The 22,170-nt window shown below is 33.0% G+C and overlaps 3 protein-coding genes and 1 non-coding gene across 4 annotated transcripts; 3 read left to right on the top strand and 1 right to left on the bottom strand.

Annotated features, from left to right (window-relative positions):
• The first annotated feature begins 4,715 nt into the window (after window positions 1-4,715).
• On the top strand, window positions 4,716-4,875 carry LOC148788787 (U1 spliceosomal RNA). Its single transcript, XR_016065047.1, has one exon. It is a non-coding gene; the product is annotated as a U1 spliceosomal RNA (small nuclear RNA).
• Window positions 4,876-10,289: 5,414 nt separating this feature from the next.
• LOC105158311 (putative WRKY transcription factor 40) lies at window positions 10,290-12,207 on the top strand. Its single transcript, XM_011075024.3, is given in 5 exon segments — window positions 10,290-10,577; window positions 10,732-11,070; window positions 11,200-11,316; window positions 11,416-11,760; window positions 11,762-12,207. Coding segments are annotated over 5 exon segments (978 nt in total). The 5' UTR covers window positions 10,290-10,457; the 3' UTR covers window positions 11,819-12,207.
• A 773-nt stretch (window positions 12,208-12,980) lies between these two features.
• On the bottom strand, window positions 12,981-16,813 carry LOC105158309 (uncharacterized). The gene is made up of 5 exons (XM_011075023.3): window positions 16,131-16,813; window positions 14,460-14,517; window positions 14,279-14,362; window positions 14,031-14,172; window positions 12,981-13,474 (listed from the first exon to the last, which is right to left on the bottom strand). The coding sequence occupies exons 1-5, from the start codon at window positions 16,669-16,671 to the stop codon at window positions 13,106-13,108; spliced, it is 1,194 nt and encodes a 397-aa protein (XP_011073325.2). The 5' UTR covers window positions 16,672-16,813; the 3' UTR covers window positions 12,981-13,105.
• Window positions 16,814-17,482: 669 nt separating this feature from the next.
• PNSB1 (NDH-dependent cyclic electron flow 1) lies at window positions 17,483-20,952 on the top strand. The gene is made up of 6 exons (XM_011075022.3): window positions 17,483-18,136; window positions 19,173-19,363; window positions 19,445-19,702; window positions 19,947-20,052; window positions 20,288-20,373; window positions 20,572-20,952. Exons 1-6 carry the CDS (start codon window positions 17,555-17,557, stop codon window positions 20,735-20,737), a joined length of 1,389 nt encoding a protein of 462 aa, XP_011073324.1. The 5' UTR covers window positions 17,483-17,554; the 3' UTR covers window positions 20,738-20,952.
• The last annotated feature ends 1,218 nt before the right edge of the window (window positions 20,953-22,170 follow it).

Here is a 22,170-nt window from a genome sequence, read left to right as displayed (position 1 = left end):
GATGGGTCTTGATTAAGGTAAATTTTATTCTAATTAAGTTTGATTAAGTCTAAATTAGTCATACAATGGGTGCATTATTATATGTTGGCGTATGATTAATCTTGGCTGTTGATAGATGTAAAATGTTATGTTCACCTTTTTACGTACTTTATAAAAAATGAATTGACTCGGAACGATCTGCATATTTTTATATCATCAAATTGGATTCGATCAAACTCGTAATTGGTACTGGATATGTACGTTCTCATGACGAGCATCCAGAGGATGGTTGAGTCGTATGATCATAATTGCTCCCTTTGTTGGAGAAATATGTGTTGTACAATTTAAATATTTGAATCGCACCACCGTCCCCAACAGTTATAACTTTTGGATGTGACGAAAAATGCTCCAAACTCAAATTGAATTAAAAGAAATAATAGTAAAAGCATACAATTGGTAATTACTATTTCAATAATAAGCAATTTGGGGCAAACAAACAAGAAATGTTGAAACCCTAATCTTAGAATTGACTAATGATCAAGAAAAAACAAAATAATGCATGGTGGTGGTACAAAGAGGAATATTGACCAAAACATGAGTGAATTGAGAAAGCATCATGCATACACAAATCAATTGTTACATCATTTCATGCATGGTAACCACATGATCTGATCACGTGTGTGTGTGTGTGGCTCTTCTAGGTCTTATGGACCACATGCTTTTTCATGCAGTCTAGAAGCCCAAACTCCAAAGTCAAGCTCTCCTAGTTTTTTATGGGTGAGGATTGGATATTTCAATTCATATTTGGTGTTAGAAAAAAAAAAAAAAAAAAAAGACAATTCAAGAAACTTCAATTGTTTCCTCTACTATATGATGTCTGAAATTGGGGAAATTGTAATTTTAATTCTTTATGGATTTAGTTTAATAATTCAAACTTTGCAGATTGAAGGAAAAACGCAAGAAAAGTGTAAGCCACCATGTCAAGTAAGTGCATTTTTCAGGCAATTTTAGCAAATTCTAACTATTTTTATCCTTAATTTGTGAATTCTTTAAAATTAGAGGACAAAACTGCTAAAATAAATTCTTACAGAACTAAAATTACTAACCCATATTTATAGAACTAAAATAGTAATTTTTCCGTCCAAAATTGAACATCACAGAAAAAATATATATTATTTTGAAAACGTTAATAATACGAAAGAGAGAATCCTTTACTGAATTGTAATGGAAAAATATATTTGGATGAAATGATTTAAAATTAAGATAAGAATTTGAGAAGAAGAAGAAACAATGGAATCAACTTAAGAAAGCAGTTCAAAATTAATGAAAATTTAAGAATTCAAAACTTAGATCCATCACATGATTTTAATATTTCTTAACATATGATTCTTAATTATTCATTCATAATAACACATTTAAATGTAACACATATATAATTATTTTTTTTATATCAATGTTTATTACCTTTTTTTCCCTAAAAATATAAAAATTTACACCAAATTCACACACACCAAAGAAAAAACAAAAAAGAAATTAAAGTACGTTGAAGGACTCTCCAATCTCATGCAAAATAAGTAAAAGGCGTGTCAAATTTGTAAACCTGAGCAGCAGAAAAGAAGAGTATAGAATCTGAATTTTATTTCTAATGTTTCAAACTGCGTCCATCGTACCCTATTGACCATGCATTTCTACTATAAACAAAAGAGTGCTACAAGTATAAAGTGATCATATTAATATCGTTGTATTATTTTTTTGTATTTTTTAATTGATAAAATAATTATTTTATTTTATTTATTAAATTTTATCTTAATTAATACATTTTTTTGGGTGTTGATTTATAATTTTCTTATTATTTATAATATATTTTAAAGTATGAAAAATATTTAGTATATGCATATAAAATTGGCTTGTCATGACGGCTATTGTGTGTGGATATATATCTTGCAAACAATTATAGGATCAATAGACACTAGAAAAAAAAGTTACTATTGTTTATGAGTTGAAGTTGTGGTAAATAACTATTATTAATCACTGTTAAATAAAGATCGATGCAAAAACTTAATGTATTTGCGAAATTTGCAAAAATTATGAAAAACAACTCTTGCGTGATCATGATTCATATTTTTTATTATAAATATTAATTTTTAATTATTATAATTAAATATTATATTTCTAGTGGTGAGATGTGATGTTATAAATATTAATTTTTAATCATAACAATTTGACGCAACAAGCACAAGGGCTATTATTACATCCTATTCCACACCTTTCAAACGACCCGTTTTGATGTCTTCTTATCCACAATGGAATATTGATGTGGTCCTGTCAATTCTGGATAACTGGTGAAGCTGACAACATGCCATCAGTCAGTTTTTATTTATACGAGTATTTATCTTATTTTACGTAAATTTATTTTAAAAATTTTAATAATATTAATATATTAATCGAATTGATATATTTTTTAATTTATTAAAATAATCATATGATGACTGCTTCAATATATATATATTTGCTTTCATAATTATTAGTCCAAGATTTCGAAGAGACAATCAGCATAATAACTAATCCTGATGCGAGTGAACGAGTTTTTAATTAATTAGCTATCATGGAGTAGTATCAAATACTTTCCGTTGTCCTTATAATTTCAGGAAAAAAAAAAAAGTAAACTTATAATATTTTTATAATATTATCTTTAAAAATAATCATTACAAATTAATCTTGAGGGAATTCTTGAAATAAACTTTTTATTATTTAAAAGAAATCGTAAAACTGAAATTCTTTTACTACAAAAGTGATTGAGAAATTTAAGGATAAATGATGAGATGGTTGGGTGAAATTTTCCTCCACTTAGAGTGTTTGTAGTCATTAAGGACATCTTTTGCGTTGAGTGATTCTGTTAAAGTCCTTGTACAAATGGTTATTATTGGATCAGCCTATCCATTCCCACCACCCCCACTTTTCTATTTATCAACGGCTCAATTTGGTCCGACGATTGCATAATTGATGACGAACTAATTGAATTATAAAATAATTTATTATAGCAAATACTCATTTTGGTGTTTGGATTCACTGTTTCATAATTGATTACACAAACGCAATTGCTAAATTCAAGAACTAATCAACATCGTCTTTAATGTTAATATTTTCAACAAATTTTTATAAAAATGGATCGTTATGCCCTTATTTGCGTTTCATTTTCTTTATTTTTAGTGATGGCGGGATCTTGATTTTTAGTGGAGCGTTAATTTCTCGTTCGTCAGAAATTGATATCCAAAAATTAAATATACTAAAATAATCCACAACTTATGTAGATTACTTTTGATCAAAATTATTTCGAGTTTATTAATTAAAAATCCAGTTATTGGTCAAAAAAGATTGGTTCACACCCAATTCTCTAACCAAAATTTCCAGCATATTTACCAATATCCACATTAAAATTCAATTGTCAAACCAAATCATTCTTGAAACCGACAAATTTAACAAGCTTTGGCCTATTGGTCCAATTCCCACTCAGTTCAGTACATTGCACACTTGACACTCCTAACCAATTCACTAACTTCAAACAATTTTCCTCAACATCAAACAAAGTCTAGTGTGGGAAAATTTAACTCTAACTGGCTCTTCTTATATTTTAACTAATTATATAGTAAATATATTATACTTATTAAACGACTGACGTATAATTTAAAAAAAATTAATTATATAATAAGTATAATACATTGAATCAAATTTAATTTAGATAAAAAAAAATCGTCTAATACATATATTGAATCCAAAATTTGAGGCCCCACAATTTCAATCAGGATGTGACTATTTACTAAGCTATATATAGAGTTTTGTCTCTGATCAGACAACCTGAGATAGTTGAATTTCCAACCCATGTGCTTAGAAATGAAGATCAAATTCTTGTCTAAATTCCAAGTCTTAAATTTTGATAGATTTCTTGATTGGTAAGCCCTCGTATTAAATTCTGTGCAAGTTGTGATGATATTGTCAAAGATCCAACAAGCCACCAACTATATGTCTTATTACCAAAAAAATAAAATAAAATAAAATTATTAAAAGGTAATAAATATTTTGCCCTTCGAGTTACGATCATTTTGTTTACTTTTCACATTCTTTTTTTTTCTTCTGAATTTATTATACCAATTATACGAAATTTTAAGTTACTACCACAAACTCTTTGTGGTGGAATTTTCAACTGGAACATGAAGTGCACATGTGTAATTTTTCACTATAAAATCTCAATTTTGATTTTTTTTTTTTTTGAGAGGACAAATTTGGTTCATTTTTTTAAAAATACACTATCTCCTTATAATAAAAAATGAAATTCAACTTAAAATTTAAAAAAAAAAAACTCATGAGTAGGTTTTTAGAAATAAGTAAGATATGTCAGATTGCGTTGCATCTAACCATTTTTGATCAAAAGTTCCACCGAAAAGTGATCTGAGGTTGTAAATTACAAAATTAATGTAGTTGGTATGACAAATTGAAACAAAAAAAAAAAAAAAAAAAGTTCAGATAGCAAGTATAAAGAACGGCCATAATTTATAGGAAAAAATATATTTTTTAGTTACCCTTTATAAAATTATCTTTTTAGTTATGAGTTGGACCTAATTGATCACAAAATATAATATTTTGACAAAGACATATATTGAATAATTCAAATGTTGACAAGAAAAATGTTGATATTGATCAAACTAAGTCTAAGCATTGTTTTGGAAACACTTAGATATAGACTTACCTAGACAAGGTCGATGGACGATCATTAATGTCCATAGTTTAGGTTGGCAACCTTCATTACATTTGAGAGGGGCGCTCGCCTAAGATCTATCCAAATGGTCGAGCTTATATTATAATTTATGGTAAAAGAATTTGTGTTCGCTCGATTTTTACTTAAAATATATATATATATACACTTATATATATATATATATATAAGATTTAGTAATTGTGACCTAAGGAGCATGACGTAGTAACACAACACCGTCCCAGATTTAGTCATCGAAGGTGGTTTTTTCTATGCGACTTTTAGTAGTCATGGCTACAACTATTTAATGTTGACTTTTGAAGTCGTAAAAAACAACCTCGTCTTTTTGTCTACGTTGTCGGCTTTGGATTTATATGAACACTAACCAAAGTGAGTTTCAGTATATTAATTATGAATAGTTCAATTATTTAAAGCTTTGTTCTTCTTTATCTAAAAGAAATTTAAGTTCAAATTTGAAAGAGTACAACATGGGCTATGATGTAGGACACAATATTTAAATGAATCAAAGTATTAAAAAAATGGTGTATTTTTATTCGGATCGACTCAATCTGAATTTTTCGACTTCTAAATAGGAATGTTGATCCTACGTTGGAATCTAGTCTTCGCAATTTTACATATCTCTTTGATAGGATTGGTCGAGCAGAGTTTATTACAAATAATCCTACAGTTAAAATATCGAGTTTGCAATCAATACCTTAAAATCATAAATTTTACTGACTTGAGTATCGCCAGATTACAATTGAAATATGTTCACCGATCCCAAAAATGAATTATGAGTTGAGGCCAATGATTGGACATAAGCTCGAACTGAGCTAATTGACACCAAGTTCATGAACGACCTTCACAAGTTCTGATCGGGCTCTTTTAATATCGAACTTCTATAGAAAGAAAATATATCAATATTGTTGGTAGTTGGGAGAAAAACCATGATTATCTTGTCTACATACTTTTAGTCTTTGTCTTAAAGTTCATCACATTGTCTTGATGGCTTAGAACTAATTTTGGGGCATACAAACTCATTGAAGACCCAAAAATTATTTAGACAAAATTAGGAAAAAAAAGATAATTAAAAAGCAGACTACCTTAAAGAAAAGAAGAAAGAGGTAGGGTTAGGACCAAAGGTGGAATTCATGTCAATGTTCAAAGTCAGACATCAATGCTTTTATGCTAAAATCTAAAATGTGGAGCCCATGTTGGCTGGTTTTAGGTTAATCTCAAACTTATTGAGTCAACCTAATGAAATTTCTTTATTTAATTAATTATTGTTATTGCTCATTAATATAAACTATTTTATCTCTCTTAAATCTTAATTTTCTAATTGATGAAAATGGAATTTTTCCTCATTAGTATTCTTTTTCTCTTGAAATAATATTGATAACATTATTTGGGGCTATTTTTAGAAACTAATTTGATGTGTATATTGTAAAAACTACTCTCTATTTTAGCTCTGTTTTTTTTTTAATAGAAACAGTTGTAACATATTACATCAACTTAATAAATTGAGAAATACGTTGAGTAGATCAATAAACTCATAGTACGATAAATTTATATTAGGTGAGACAAATTTTCATTACGATAAATTCAAACTAACATTTAATGGGATTCGAACTCATAACTTTCAATTTATTCAAAATTCTTGCTACCCATTTTCAAGAAAACAAAACTCCATTTTTGAAAATATTATCTATATAATTACCTCTAAAGATAATGATAATTATACTCAACTCTCTTGAGATTTTGCGTAATTATACGTGAACCTCTTGTGGTATGAAAAATTATATATAGTGTTTTTTAGGTTTGTTTTTATCTAATAAATAAGTCTTTTCATTAGTCAAACAACTAATCTGTCTATTTTGCAAATAAATACCAGTCTTATCTATCAATATGTATGATCTTGTATCCTCGATAATGATTTTTCTTCAGAATTCGGCTACTATTGGACACCCATTTCCGTACCAACTCAAAATATGCTTGTTGGACCCTATGTATTAACGTGCGGAATCTTCCTCCTTGCTGCAAGAATAGTTTTGCAAGTGAAAGAGTTGTAAATTCATCAAATTTATTGATATTAATAAAAAAATCGGATAAAAATTCATATTCACCTCAATTGACTTATTACTGGTTAAATAATTTTTTTTATCATATTATCCTTATATAGCCTCATAGGTCAATGCATGTGAGGAGGTATATCTTCATAGTTAAGAATAGTTTAGTCAGAAAAAATTTATTTGACATGCAATATGTTAGTAAAAAGTCAATGAGTATAAGAATTTTCATTCAACTATTTTTTGTTAATATCAATAAATTCGGTGAATTTTGACTAGTGGAGGGACTTATTTATCAGGCAGATGCAGACCTCAAGGTATCGAACTAATTAATTATGAATATTTTTGTTGGGTTTTTATTTTCTTTGTGTCCTAAATTAGTTATCTTTTTCATAACAATCAACAAATAATTGATATATAATTACAATATTAAATCTTAACATGTTACACAACTATAAGTGAAGTAAAATTTACAACTTTTAAAATTCAATTATATGATTATTAACTTTGGTAAAGAAGGATAATTTTGATGGAAAAATGGGATTAATGTTTATATTTTGACTTATATATATTATTTATTTTATCCTCATTTACTTAATTACTATCAAAACTAAATATTTAATTAGCTTAATTTTATTTTTTCTTCAACCCAACACACCAAAAAATGTGGTATACTGAGGATGGAGAAAAAATAAAATAAAATAAAATAAAGTATTATAGGATGAATATTTTCAACTCTTACAGTTAGTACATGAGCGTACGAAGATAATATTCAAACCAAAATATGATTCGATAGAAAAATATATTAAAATTGTAAAACTATTTCTTGAAAAAGAAAAAAAGTCAAATGTAGTATAATTCATATATATAGGATGCAGTGACTACTTGATTTTTCTTGCACTCTACGTGCTGGACCAGCCAACTTTGACACGTTTTCATAGTTCATTGCATTTTGATAACGACCATATAAAGATCTAATAATAATAATAATAACATATACATAAATCTAATGATAAATAAATAAATGTTCAGTAGTGTAGTGGTGTGAAATACGTAGAAAAAAACAAGCTGGTCATCATCTCATCTGGGTTTGGTAAGAAAAATAATTGGACTAGAAGCACGTGCCACAACAATTCTAGAAAAATATATATATTAATTTATTTTTCTAAGTGAAAGTTCAATTTCTTGGATGTTCATACATTTAATGCACCCCACTTGCAATTTTTTATTTGGACTTTTGAGATTATCAACTTTCTTGAATTCCTCTAAGTTAGCCCTTTCTATGGCTCTACAAAATTGAAATCAAAGACTAATACAGGAGTTTACCTAATTTAGATTCCAGACAAAAAAATCACATAGTAAATGAAGGTGAGAGATCGATCAATTTTTTCTAAGTTATACGTAAATCATACAATGGATTATTGCACTTGTCATATAATTGGTTCATATCCTATAAAAATCGATTTGGATTAGAAATTCCCCACAAACACCCCCTTTAAGAAAGCACATTTGTAATTTTATAAATGGCGTTGAGTATCTGTATAATTAGAGATAACTTCAGAAGGTGTCGATGTAATTTACCCTCTCCTCCTCGAGGACAAAAAAAAACTTACACAAACACCCCCACAAAAAGTATACTTATAATTTTACAAAGTGCATGAAGTATTTGTATAATTAGACGTAATTATAAGTAGTGTCAATGTAATTTACTCTTATTTTAATTTTCATAATTTGTGTGTTATTATCACCGAGTATTATAAGAATGGTAGTCAGAAACACCAATCGATTTGACTAGTAAAATCATAAAAAGACTTCCTGATTTTGATAAAAGAATAAATTCATGTTATTACTTCTTACGGTCGATACAACATTTTGGCCCCTCTAAAATGAAAATTTTGAAATTCAACATAGAAAATGATTAAGAATACATTAGTTTTAAATAAACTTAAATTAGTATATAAAATATTATTAGTATGGTATTATGCTAACAAAAAATCTAGGTTTATATTGGAAATAAAAGTAGAAGAATATTTCAAGATATGAAATTTTTAAATACATTAAAAACATTTGAAAAGAAAGAAATTGAATGGAAAAAAAAAGTCCTCGAACAATCAAAAACATCAATTTGACCCCAAACTTTTCCAAATGAAAAATTAATTAAATAATTATATAACAATAATTTATTTTACAAATTAGGTTTTTTTATACCAATTCTACAACATAAGAGTGCAAAATGAACTTAACCCTTATAAAATCTCGTCGTTCGAGATAAATTCAAATAAAATTACACATAAAATTTTTAATTTCATACGAGAAATAATAAATTTCATTAAAATTTCAAGAATCAACCATCGTCGAGATTTTGACATTTTCTAAAAACTTGTGTGTTAAACCAAGTAAAAAATAATTAAAATTATGGTCAAAAAATGGGAACAAATCAATAATGAAGTAGATGATATGGTCGTGCATTTATAAAATAATTCTAATAATTTAATGAAGCCTTCAACTCCTTCATCCGATTAAGATGGTAACGTGGAAAATGCGCGTAAACACAAAAAAAATAATACATAGTCGACTCCTATAACATAATTATATATACAATATTAATATTTAAATAAATGATATAGGTATTCATTTAAATAAATAAAGAAGATGTGGGGGAGAGAATGGTCAATATAGGAGTTCAACACCCTATAATTGTTGGTGTAGTACGTCGCGTTTCTTCCTTCCAAAGTTGGCGCGACTTTGACTATCTTTCAAACACTTTCTTTCCTTGTTTTTCTTTACTAATTTTGTTACACATGATCTTTCAAGCACATTTTTTTTTTTTTTTTGGGTATCGGGAATGATTTCTGTATATACATAAAGGATAGTAATGGTTTTTGTAAATAGATTGTTGATGGAGGAGTGCAAACGTAATGATTTCTTATTTTTTTAAGATAAAAAGGTTAATTACACTTAGACTCTGATAAGAATTTTAAAATTACACTTACACCCCCTCTAAAAGTTTACTGTTTACATCTGACTCCCTCGTTAGGATTTGGACGAAAAATGTTGAAATTAGCCAAAAATTACATAAATTTTCAAGTTTACCCCATATTTAACATTTTTATATAATAAATTTTTACTTATAATGAAAAATTGCAATGATGTTAATTATATTTATATATTATATTTATTATTTTAAAAGTACAAAAAAATTACATTGAACTCGGTAAAATGTGAACGAGAAAATTTGAAATTTTAGCCACGGCAATCAACATCTGTCTGATTTTAACTATTGGGTAGAAACAATGGATAATGGTCATGATGCAAAAAACAGTGGGTGCGATCACAAATAATTAATATTTATCATGATATTTTTAATTTTAACTATAGTAATTAATTAATGTTAATAAAAGTTATATTTCTTTCTGGTCTACCTGTCAATACCCACCATGCTCTTCCATATGTAGTTTAAATAAGTGTCTGGAATCAGACTCTTCCAATTTACAACTCTCCGAGGATTAAAGTTTGTCTTCTTTGCCCCATCTTCCTCCCCACCTTCCTACAACTTGCAAGTCTCTTACAGTAAGAACCTTATATAAACTCATCCCTTACAACATTTTCCCAAGGAAAATTGCTGAGATTATTTCCATTTAATCTACTTTGTAAGAGAAGTGATGGAATTTAGTGGTCTGCTGAATACTTCACTGGATCTTAATGCCAAACCTCTCAGGATTCTTGATGAAGCCCTTCTACCAAAACAGGAGTCTGAGAGAAAAGTAGCTGCGAAACAAGAGGTGAGCTAGCTATGATCATCAGCTCTTTCTGATACAGCAAGAAAAAACACACAGGACACACACTAGAGTTTCTTCAAGATCAAGAGTTGTTGTATATGAAAGGTTCAAAAGGGTTTTGTTGATAATGTTGTTCTCGATCTTGTGTTTGTCTCAGAGAGGAGCTTTAGTCGAGGAGATAAATAGGGTGAGTGCTGAAAACAAGAAGCTGAAAGAAATGTTGACTGTCATGTCTGAGAATTACACCCAGCTGAGAAACCAGCTGATGGAGCACACAGCCAAGAATCTTGGGGTGGATGATGAGAAGACAGCATCCAGGAAGAGGAAAGCTGAGTGCAGCAACGGTACTAATACCGACAGAACGAATAACATTAATGGCGGCCGTTCCGAGAGCAGCTCTAGTGATGAAGATTTATTCAAGAAACCTAAGGAAGAACAGATCAAGGCCAAGATTTCGCGGGTTCATGTCCGGACTGAAGCATCTGATAGAACCCTTGTAAGATTTGTTGACTTTTGATTGATTCATGAGTGGTTTGATAAGTGATCATGTATAAGTGACTGTGTTGTCTTATGAAGTAGTGTCCTTATTCAGACAAATTGATGTTTGTGCATGTCTGAATTGCAGATAGTGAAGGATGGATATCAATGGAGGAAATATGGGCAGAAGGTGACAAGGGACAACCCTTCTCCAAGAGCTTACTTCAAGTGTTCTTTTGCTCCAACTTGTCCGGTCAAAAAGAAGGTAAAATTATAGAGATGTACTATGTTCTTGCAAGTTAATTCATATTTTACTATGTTTAGATTTTTCAGACATTTCATTCTGGTCCTTGTCTTTAATTAGGTACAAAGAAGCATAGAAGATCAATCAATTGTAGTCGCAACCTATGAGGGGGAGCACAACCATCCTCACCCCTCAAAACTCGAGGCAAATTCCAGCTCGAACCGGAGATCACTGACACTTGGCAACATGCCATGCTCGACACCTGTCAGCTCATGCGGGCCGACAATCACTCTTGATCTCACTAAACGAAAGCCAAGTCCTGAAGGAATGAGATGTTCGAATGATAAAGTTGAGGCCTCACAACTGCAACAGTATCTTGTGGAACAGATGGCGTCTAACTTAACCAACGATCCCAGTTTCAAAGCAGCCTTGGCAGCTGCTGTTTCGGGGAAGTTTCTTCAGCAGAAATAATCAGACAGAGAGAGAGGTCAAATGGAGGCCGATGTACATTTGTGTTGCTTAGGGTGTGTTTGGAAGGTCGAAGTGAAGCAGTTGGTGCATGTTCAAGGTGGTCAAAAAGGGACAACAATGCAACAAGAATTTGAGATTTGTGGATTAGCAGGAAAGGAGCCACCAAACAGGAACAACTTTTGTCTGTTTGGCACAGGTTTAGGCCGATTCAGATGGGCTAAGGGGATGTACATATATGCAGACATTTTGTATGAGGTGGAATGGAAAATTCTTATTCAAATTAAATTCGGTCAAATCAAATTAATTGTAGAGTAAATGTAATATATTTTTTGTTTTTTGAACGCTACTTGTGTCTAGGTGATTGATCACTTTTTCTGAATTATGTATAATCACACAACGAAAATATTACACCTATTATATAATTGATTTAGATTCGAGCAAGCACGATCTAAGTTAGAATTTTCCATGGCATGTTGCATGAGCCCGTTATGAAATATTGATTGAGAACCAATCAAGTCAGTACAGAGGTGGGGATTGGAAAATTGCTTCAAAGAGTTTCATGTTTTGCTGGATTTGAACGAACTATTGTGGAGAGTTGATTGGAGATTCCTAAGGCTATGACTTCAAATGGGAAGTCTGGAATGCTATATTTTTTGTGTAAATTTGGAAAAATAAAAATAGAATATTATATATTCACTTCAAGATCGATAACTAAAAGCTTATTTGAATTTCTCTATATGAAGCTTGGCTCCATTGATACCGAAATGGCACATGTCAAAACAAAAAAATCAAACCTATTTAGTTTCAAATTGGACACGATTAAAATTCATTTTAAACTCAATTTGGTTAATAATTAAATCAAATTTAGATATAATATTTTAAATTTTTCAGAAATAACTCAAACCGCCTTGAAGAATAACAATAACAATATATTCAGCTCGCCTTTTCTCTATCTGTCTCAATATTTCACTGAAGCACGTAAATTGCTCATAGGCCGGCATCCGGCAATGTCTCTCAGTTGCATACATCACAACGAGGCACACACTATAGGCCGGCAGCCTGGCATTGTCTCTCTCATTCAGTTGCATAACAAAGAGGCAGACAGTGTGCAAGAGTTATGTGGCGCAGATTAAACGGAGAACAGAGAGTAATTAAGATTTGAGACCTTATGCACATCATTATTCTCTGAACTTCAATGCTACTATTACGTGATCTACAACAAAAGAACAAAATAATTTATAATGATTTGGATACAAACTTCAGTCGGCAATAAAGCCCATCACCTGTGGGAAACTAGACAATAGATTACAGCGCATCAATCTGAACACCCATAGAAGTACTAACTGGACAAACTCAAATCATCAATATCTCTAACTAATTCCAACTCCATTATATCTTCAGGCGGTTTACCTTCGTGCTTGGATGTTACGTCCTCATTCTTATCCCTTAAGTCACCTGCAATTACACAATCGTGATGTCTGAAACAACTGATGAGATGATCATTAGTAATTCCAGCCACTTGCATAAATGAGTAGACGACTGTAGGCCCTACTCCTCGAAATCCTCTTCTAACAAGGTCTTTGCTTATGGTGTCTGCTTTTGATGTCCTAATTGGAACTTGCCGAGGATAGCGGAAGTTACCAACAATAGGCTTGTAGTTCACAAAACCCCAAATGTATTTGTCAAAAGAGCCAAGCTCATTTATAATCTGCAGAAGTAAAGCACAAGAAAATCAGACTAATGGTTTACATGATCACATTCTCAGGTAAATAACTTGTCAATGGGTTCCAGGTACACTATATGCTTCCAGTTAGCAGTTGAATACAATCTATTATTATATTAGTTAATATATATGTTTCACCATTGCTTTTGTCCTGAGAATTATTAGAAATTTTTGCTTATTTTATTGTCTGATTGATATTCTTCACCAAACAGCAGACTTGTTTGCTGCCCTGTCCAAGTTGATGCGAACAATGAATTTGCTAGAGTTAAGCTATTGATCTTCTAGGGACCACATGCAACATTTCATTCACTTCCCCAGACAAAGCAATCACAAATTTATAAATTTAAACATAGGACTCGGTTATATATATTAACAAATGTCTGGACCATTTCCTTTCCAATTTTGACATCAAGTGGCAAGACAACCCTTTCCCAGAATAAGTGATAAAGGCATACTATAAGTTATGTGTTATATGAATGCAATTTGAATTCATTATCCTATGAGAACCAAAATGCAGTTAAACAAATTACTTTTTGCATACCTTACAAATTTGACGTGCATTTTCAACAATTGCTCGCAGCTTTAGTTCAGACAGAAGAGAGCAGGCAGGATTTCCTGGTGTTGCAATTTTCTTCTCATTTAATTTTGACACAGCAACTGGATCAAAGCCCAGGAAGACCTCTCTGCATTCCAATAAAACACAATGACTCAGCTTTAGCTAGTTGGACATAGCCTAACTGTAGTGACCATTCCATTTCTGTGATAACACCGGGATGCATGCCAATATACCTGAATATATGTCTTTTACTAAGAATGATGGGCCATGTTATTTCTGCCAATGCAGTGGAAAAGCTAAGCAGTTCAAACAGTTTCCTGCAATATCATCAGAAGCAGGCAAATGAAGCCATTAAATAGTAGCCCATAGCAAGCGAAGAAAGGACGATCCAATTTAGTCAGCACAACTACATACTTGTCATCATGAACAGGAACTCCCCATTCTTCATCATGGAAAGCAGCATATGATGGATCTATAAAGGAAAGAAAACTAATCAGAGAAGAAAGTACAGAAGCAGTTGAAGAGGTGTTTGGAGATGTTATTCGGGCAACTGCAAGTCTCCAAAACAAATTGATGGAAGATCTCCAGACTAGATGGAAAGAATAATGTGAAATCAAGAAAGTAACGGTTGTTTCATGCAAAATAACTCGCCATCTAATCTTCAACATCAGAGAAATACATGAAAAGTGGTGTGGTATCAAATAGCAGGGAAAGGTCGGAGGGGACCTAAGAAGAGTTATGCTACCTCTATGTGGAGGGACTCGCATATTCAAACACCAGTTGGTCCATTCAGAAAGAAACCTATCTTTATTACCTCATAAAAGACAATTCTGTGTTTTAACATGATTAGTGGCTTCATCGTGTCAAAGCAGGTTTAAACAGGGATAACTTTAATAAAGGATTTTGCTGTGGACAGGCAAAATAATTCATCCCTGATGGTTATCGATATGCATTTTCAGTCAATATGGACATTGCTAATGAATGATGCTCCTCGTCTGTCACCTTTCTTCTTGGTCTCCAGCACAGGAAAAACAATGAATTCAGTGAGCAAGAGTAGTTATTGGAGGATTGTAGATGACAAATCCAAATATTAAAGGCTGAACTTTACATAAGATCATTTCTTCATGGCACAGGAGGCGACATTCTTATTTTCCTTTTCACGATTTTCAGATAATTATCAATCATTTGTTTCTGCAACTAGTTCTGAAGGCTGGTCGCACCTGCCCACTTAGCCCACAAACCAAAAAAATATTTCACGTACAAATAATATGAACCAGAAAAGAAACATATTCCCACCCACCCACAAACCAACAAGAAACTTCATGCTCATGAAAAGCCTAGTGTGCTGCACCTCCAGAGAAACACCATCTACATACATTCCTATGGTTAAAATGCTGCGACATGCTGGCAGACACTCAAGATACCATATAAGGCTAAACTGCATAAGATGTTCAAGTGCTTGCAACCAAGTTCCCTACCTTCTCTCTCTCTCAATAATTAAATGTTGATAATTCCTTCAACAAGTAGTAGAAAATAAGAAAACTCTGGTAATTCCAGTCAGAAGAAGCTTCTTTAACAGTTTCAAATAAGTTCATTGCATGACGAATGATTATTCATCTTCACATCTTAGGCATGTTAACTACTGGCCAATTTAAGAAACAGAAAACAGCAAAGATAATGCTGGACTAAAGTTGCTTCTGTATTGTAACAGTGCAAACAAATCCATAATTTAAAGCAAATAATTATCATATAACGGATTCACTAATGCAGGTCCAATTCCTCTACCATTCAACTTGAAGCAACATCGAAGCAAGATCAGAAGTTAATAAATGCCATAACTTAAAATCTAAAATCATCCAATAGGCGATTGTGAATCCTCAGAACCCAAAACCCCACATTCAGATGCATCCATTTAGATCAATAATAGCATCAAGCCGTTTTATAACACTTATAGTGTGAACCAAATACTTTATGCATTTAGTAGCCGCTAATTACAAACTTTAACATCCAGAGGAAATAAATAAACTGAAAAGCAAATGAATAACGTAATTGTCTCCACCATCAGAAGCACGACGAAGAACGTACCAGTATTAGAAGTCACCCAAGCGCACCTTTTCTTAACAGCAGCACCATCAACCACCAAACTCTCACTCTCACCCCCAACATTTTTTCCATATCCCTCCTTATTCTCAATTTTCCCGCCTTTAGAGCTGCATTGCGGCTTCCTCTTTAAAGGAGGTGTTGGAGTCGCACTCCGCCGGCTAATCCTCCCAGTCGATGCCCGGCTTTGAGAAGAATCCGACGAAGCATCTGACGAACACGATGCATTCAGCGACAAATTCGGCTGCCGCTGCCTCAAAATCGAGGCGGCGCTGCTGCCACTTCTCCTAAAACCCACAGGAGATGGAATTTTCTCCGACGCCAATTCGGGCGACTCCAATGCCGCCGGGGACTTCTTCCCCTTACTCTCGTCGATGTCCGGGGGCCTCTGCGTCTTTTCACTCTTCGGCTTCAGAACAGGCTTCCGTAATTCAGCGGATCTGGATTTGTTCCCGGCCGGCCCAAGCACCGGTCTAGCCTCCGGTTCCGTGAAATTCATCGATTTCACCCTCGGCGGTCCAGACATTACCAATTACCAGAGTTAGGGATCGTGAAATTCAGCAGAAAGTCGAATTTCAGAAAAAAACATAGGGTTAGCAAATTTAGGGCTTTTCAAGTGAGGTTTTTGAAGTACATTGTTGTGTGGCAGTGATATAGTAGGCGACTAGAACCCTAGGGAGGGAAACGGCAATGCAATCTGAGAGGCAGTAACGTCTGCTGTCTGTAGGCGGAAGTATTCACCGAGCGGCGGAGGATGAAATATTGCGGTGGCTGATCAACGGCGGCTAATTGCGGATATTTCTAGAGAGAGAAACTAAATGAGAGAGAGAGTCAAGAGAGAGGAGTGTGTGGGTGCATTTGTGCGCACACAGAGCAAGTAAACGAGCCATTAGATGCTTGCCACCTCAGACAACATAACCTCTTTGCTCCTCTTCTTTAAGCTAAATTACTTTCACCCGTTCAAATATACAAATACTTTTTTATTTTTTTAAAAGAAAATTATCATACATCCTCTGTGTTTGTTAGTGTATTATTTTTTAAATAATATTTGTATAATTTTTTGTTCATGAATAAAATGTTTTTACAACTATCAAAAACTCAATTGATGTATTATTAATCAAAAATAATACAAACAATATTATATATTTATCGTGTGATTGATTATTTTTTTAAAAATTATATACTAAATATATAATTAATATATTATATTTATTATATAATTAATTTAATATTCGCCCAAATAATTGACATTGTTGAAAGTTATTTCTTCCCAAGAAAATGGAAAGAAAAAGCGTGCGGAGGGACCCTCTTATCCAACAATCTTCACACATTCAAATCCAACGTCCATTTTCCCACAACAATTTTCACAGGCTTATCTCCCTCTTACAATTCTTGCTCATCACACTATAATGGCTGCCACCACTCCTCTTCGTCCAAAACCAATCCCCCCATTCCTCACAATCCCCCCATCAACCCCTTCAACCAAATTCACCAATCTCTCTTTCTTCAGCAACCCATCAGATCCCACCCGGAAAACCGCCTCCACCCGCCCCAATGCCAAGAAGAAAAACCCATGGCTCGACCCGTTTGACCAGGGCGACGATCCGGAGATGGAGTACGGCGCACTGTTCTCCGACGGGAAGCAGGAGGAGGACCCTAGACCGCCAGATAACCCGGATAACCCGTATGGGTTTCTCAAGTTTCCGATGGGTTACGCCGTTGAGATCGCTTCGTTGGGGCTGAAGGTGAGAGGGGATGTGAGGAGGTGTTGCTGCGTGATTTCGGGTGGTGTTTATGAGAATCTGCTGTTTTTTCCGGCGATTCAGCTGATCAAAGATAGGTATCCGGGCGTGCAAATTGATGTTGTGACTTCAGCCAGAGGGAAACAGACGTATGAGATGAATAAGAATGTGAGGTGGGCTAATGAGTATGACGTTGACGATCATTTTCCTGATCCTGCGGAGTACACTGACATGATCGGAGTGCTCAAGGTTAGCCGGACAAAAACTCTTAAAATTAAATCAAATTTATATTTTTGGTCCGTTACCATATTTTATTATTAACTTATTCTATTTATATATTTAATTCTTTTTTTTTAAAGAATTTAATCATGAATATCTTATATTTAATCCTTTTTTTTTGGGCAAATTTAGTATAAGTTAATGATTTTAGTTCGCTTCAATGAGTGGATTTCATTTTTTGTTCTACGATTATTCGGATCAAAATTGTGAATACAGAATTAAATTTGCCAATAAAGAACCAAACGTGATATGTTTATGACTAAATTATATATATATATATGGAGTGAGGTTAATATTATTGAATTTTTCGCTCGTAACTACAAAATTATTAAATGGGATGTTAAATGAAGGGTAAAATTGAAAGTTTATGTCATTTTTTTCTACTAACGTAAATATTTTTCATCCAAACCCTAACGAGAGGGTTCAGGTGCAAACAATGAGTTTTCAAAGGGAGTGTACGTATAATTTTAAAAGTTTTCAAGAGAAAATATAATTTTTTATTTTTAGAAGAATTTAATTGTAATCAACCCTAAATATAATAGCAAAAAGAAGAAAAGTAAATAAATATGATAGAGGAAGGATATAAAAGTCTTAAATAAGGAAGAGGTGTGAGGAGAGGGAGCACTTATATAAGGTGGCAAAAGAGGAAGTAATACAAAAGGTTATCTTTTAAATGGATGTAATTTAATTATTTCATTTAAAAATCTATCACATATAGTTATCTAGACTGTTGATATTATCAAAGAGTATAGATAATTACGCTTTTATTATAATTATTAACTATGTTAATCCCAAAATATAAAAATTTACAAGGAGTTTTTTGTAATTTCTAAAGGGAACAAGCATAGTAATAGTTAGACTAAATTAACTATAAGAACTTCATGTTTAGTGTTGTTCTAACTCCCACAACTTGAAAGTTTCCCTCTCATTGTTATAAAAAATATCACTTGTTTATATATGATGATAGTGAAAAATAAATAATGTTCCGATTTTCGATTATTTGCAGAACAGATACTATGACATGATCTTATCAAGTAAGCTTGCAGGATTAGGCCATGCATCATTCTTGTTCATGTCTAGCGCCCGGGACAGGGTCAGCTACATTTACCCCAACGTAAACGCTGCCGGGGCAGGACTACTCTTATCGGAAACGTTTACACCAGACAGTATGAATCTCTCCGAGGGCGGATACAACATGTAAGCATGAGAACACTGTAAAGATATACTTCATTTAGTAATCTTGTATGTGAAGCTGTTCTGTGGGGTTGTATGATTTAGGTATCATCAGATGATTGATTGGTTGGGGAGGCCATTTCGAAACGTTCCCAGGCAGCCGGTGCCTCCTCTCAAAGTGTCCGTCTCAAGGAAGCTGAAGGAGGTGGTCGAGGCAAAGTATACAAGTGTCGGTGCAGTGAAGGGAAAATACATTGTTATTCATGGGATCAAGTCGGACTCTAAGGCTTCGATGCAGTCCAGGGGAGACACAGATAGCTTGCTACCGATTGAGATATGGGATGAGATAGCTAGTGTGATAAGGTACATGCATTCAGTGACGTTATCACAGATTTCTCAGGTTAAATGCAACAAGCTCTCCTATGAAAATACTAATAAGCAGAAAAGCCCCACTGAATAGCAATGCGACCCCTGAGCTTTTAAGAAAATGCCAATGTTTAGGGGTAAAATGCAATTAACTCTGTAAAATCTAAGCTGGTTATTGGATCCATGGTGAAATTTCAGCTACATTTGAAAGAATAAGTAACTCAGAGTTTTCTTGAATCAGTGGGCTCACACCAGTCTTTGTCATCCCACATGAGAAAGAAAGGGAAAACGTTGAAGATGTTGTTGGGGACGATGCTAGTATTGTGTTCATCACCACCCCTGGGCAGGTTTGCTCTCTTCAAATAAACCTTTGATAATTGGTTTCTAGATATCTTATGAACAATCTTGAAAAATCAAAAGGGCCGATCATGACAAGATAGGCGTAGATCATAGGGTGAAAATTGTGTTAAAGGGATGTTCTTAGAGTCCTATGGTGCGAAAGAATCTGCATTCATATGCTAAAAACTCAGATAGCTAATGTCAAAATGTGACACTTTCGCTCTATGGTGTGCTTTTTATTAGCTCGCAGCACTGATCAACGACTCTGCGGGCGTCATAGCTACCAATACAGCTGCCATACAGCTTGCACACGCACGTGAAAAACCAAGGTAAGTCCTTATGATCAAGAAGTTAGTATAACTGCTGACTACGTTCTTTTCCTTTCAAGAATTACAAAAACCTCCCCTTTAAGTTCCTAAAATTATCATCAGTTCAAACAGAATGGAGCTACGTTGGTTGTAAAACATTGTAAACTCAGATGTGTAGCATAACGGACCAAGTAGTTTCTGACCGTCTTGTTTCTGCAGTGTGGCGTTGTTCTGCTCCGATGATAAGGCGAAGGCGTTTGTCCCAAATCCAGAAGAGAAGAAATGTGCTATTATTTCATCCAAGACAGGAAAACTAATAGACATAGATGTTGAAGCTGTTAAGACCGCTGTCCAGATCTTCAGCATGCCTTTGGCTATTGCCTAGGGCAAGAAACTATGTCCTAGTATAAGGTTAACATTACTAGTACTGCATCTGTCAGGAGAACTTGTGTAGTAACTGTTCATTCTTGGTAGGGGAAGATATGCAAAGAGTATACAATAACTATTGTAATATCGATTACACACTACAAGAAACCATAAAAAGAATTTGTCAATTTTGAACATTATCAATCAAAATGAAATATATTTTCGTGCGAGCAATCTATCAATAATCATAAATATCAATGATGTTATTTCTTGGACGGTTTATTCTTATAAAAAGACATACACGAACGTGCAAAAATACACAAAAAAAAAAAAAAAGAAAATCTAATGAAATGGGCAAAACTAGATTTGTACTGATAAGTGTCCAAATTTAGTAAGTTGACAAAGGTTTAATCAAAATAAAAAAGATTCGATCAGTTGCTAATCTTGAAACATGACATGCAAAGTAAGAAATAGCAAGAACCATATTAAAAACACTTCAATTATAGTTCTTTGATCCTTAAGATTGAAAAATGTAGAGTGTGAATGTCATACAAATATAAGGTGTCAAAATTTAAACTTGGGATATGAAAGACTAATTTTTGTAAATATACTGACATGTGCTATTTCACCTGAACCATTAACTAAGAAATAATCGACTAATCATTATAAGTCTTTACACACTCAGGTTCAATTCAAGTTGGAACGGATTGAACCGTACTACCCAAATGTAAAAAGTATGGATCTCGGCCAATTTTTATTATTAATAGAAGAATTTGGGGCATTTGAATAAAATCCAAAAACTTTGAGACAGCCGTTATGTACATGACGAGGGAACTACAAGAACTCTGAACTAGGTTTATCCAGCGTATGTTGACCATTATCTAGCATAGCATTTTCCTCTATCAAATAAAAAATAATATTTACAGTTAACATATATAATTCTAAATTTAGTGATTAGTGTTTCGTGAATGCCAATTTATTGTAGCACCAACTTCCTTAATCTTTCGACACTTGGCACATGTCAGTCCCCCTACATGATCTTACGATTTTGTAGAGGCTTATGTTTTTGGTAAACAATCCCCGGAGCCTGGTCGCTACGATCCCCTTTGTGAGGAGGCTACTTCTGGGCTAGAAAGCTTGTGGGCTTTATGTTTAATGGTGAAGTTGGATCCAATTTAGTAGCTGAATATTGGCTTTACGTTTTCTTTTGGTTTACTGGATTTATTAAACCCATGAGTATTGGGCCCGGGATCTGATTAATTTGGACACTCTTGGGAGCAGCTCAGGATTACATTTTCCTAAGCTAAATTTTTACAAGGACTTGTGTCATAGAACATATATATATAAAATCACTATTGTATCATCTATTTTATTAAAAGAAAAAAAAAAAAAAAACGCACACACACGCGTAGACACACGGGTTATTCTTATTTTATTTCGTGTATTTTCAAA

This window comes from Sesamum indicum, linkage group LG3 (assembly GCF_026168435.1).
Source record: "Sesamum indicum cultivar Baizhima isolate 11 linkage group LG3, ASM2616843v1, whole genome shotgun sequence".
Lineage (NCBI taxonomy): Eukaryota > Viridiplantae > Streptophyta > Magnoliopsida > Lamiales > Pedaliaceae > Sesamum > Sesamum indicum.
Note: the sequence above shows the minus strand (reverse complement) of the source record. Positions and strands in the feature narration are given on the sequence as shown.

Coding starts and splice junctions, on each gene's coding strand:
- LOC105158309 (XM_011075023.3), bottom strand. CDS start 16,671: ATGTCTGGACCGCCGAGGGTGAAATCGATGAATTTCACGGAACCGGAG. Junction 14,518..16,130: donor TTGGGTGACTTCTAATACTG/GTACGTTCTTCG, acceptor TTTCCTTTATAG/ATCCATCATATGCTGCTTTC. Junction 14,363..14,459: donor GTTCCTGTTCATGATGACAA/GTATGTAGTTGT, acceptor ATGATATTGCAG/GAAACTGTTTGAACTGCTTA.
- PNSB1 (XM_011075022.3), top strand. CDS start 17,555: ATGGCTGCCACCACTCCTCTTCGTCCAAAACCAATCCCCCCATTCCTC. Junction 19,703..19,946: donor GAGATAGCTAGTGTGATAAG/GTACATGCATTC, acceptor TTCTTGAATCAG/TGGGCTCACACCAGTCTTTG. Junction 20,374..20,571: donor CACGCACGTGAAAAACCAAG/GTAAGTCCTTAT, acceptor TTGTTTCTGCAG/TGTGGCGTTGTTCTGCTCCG.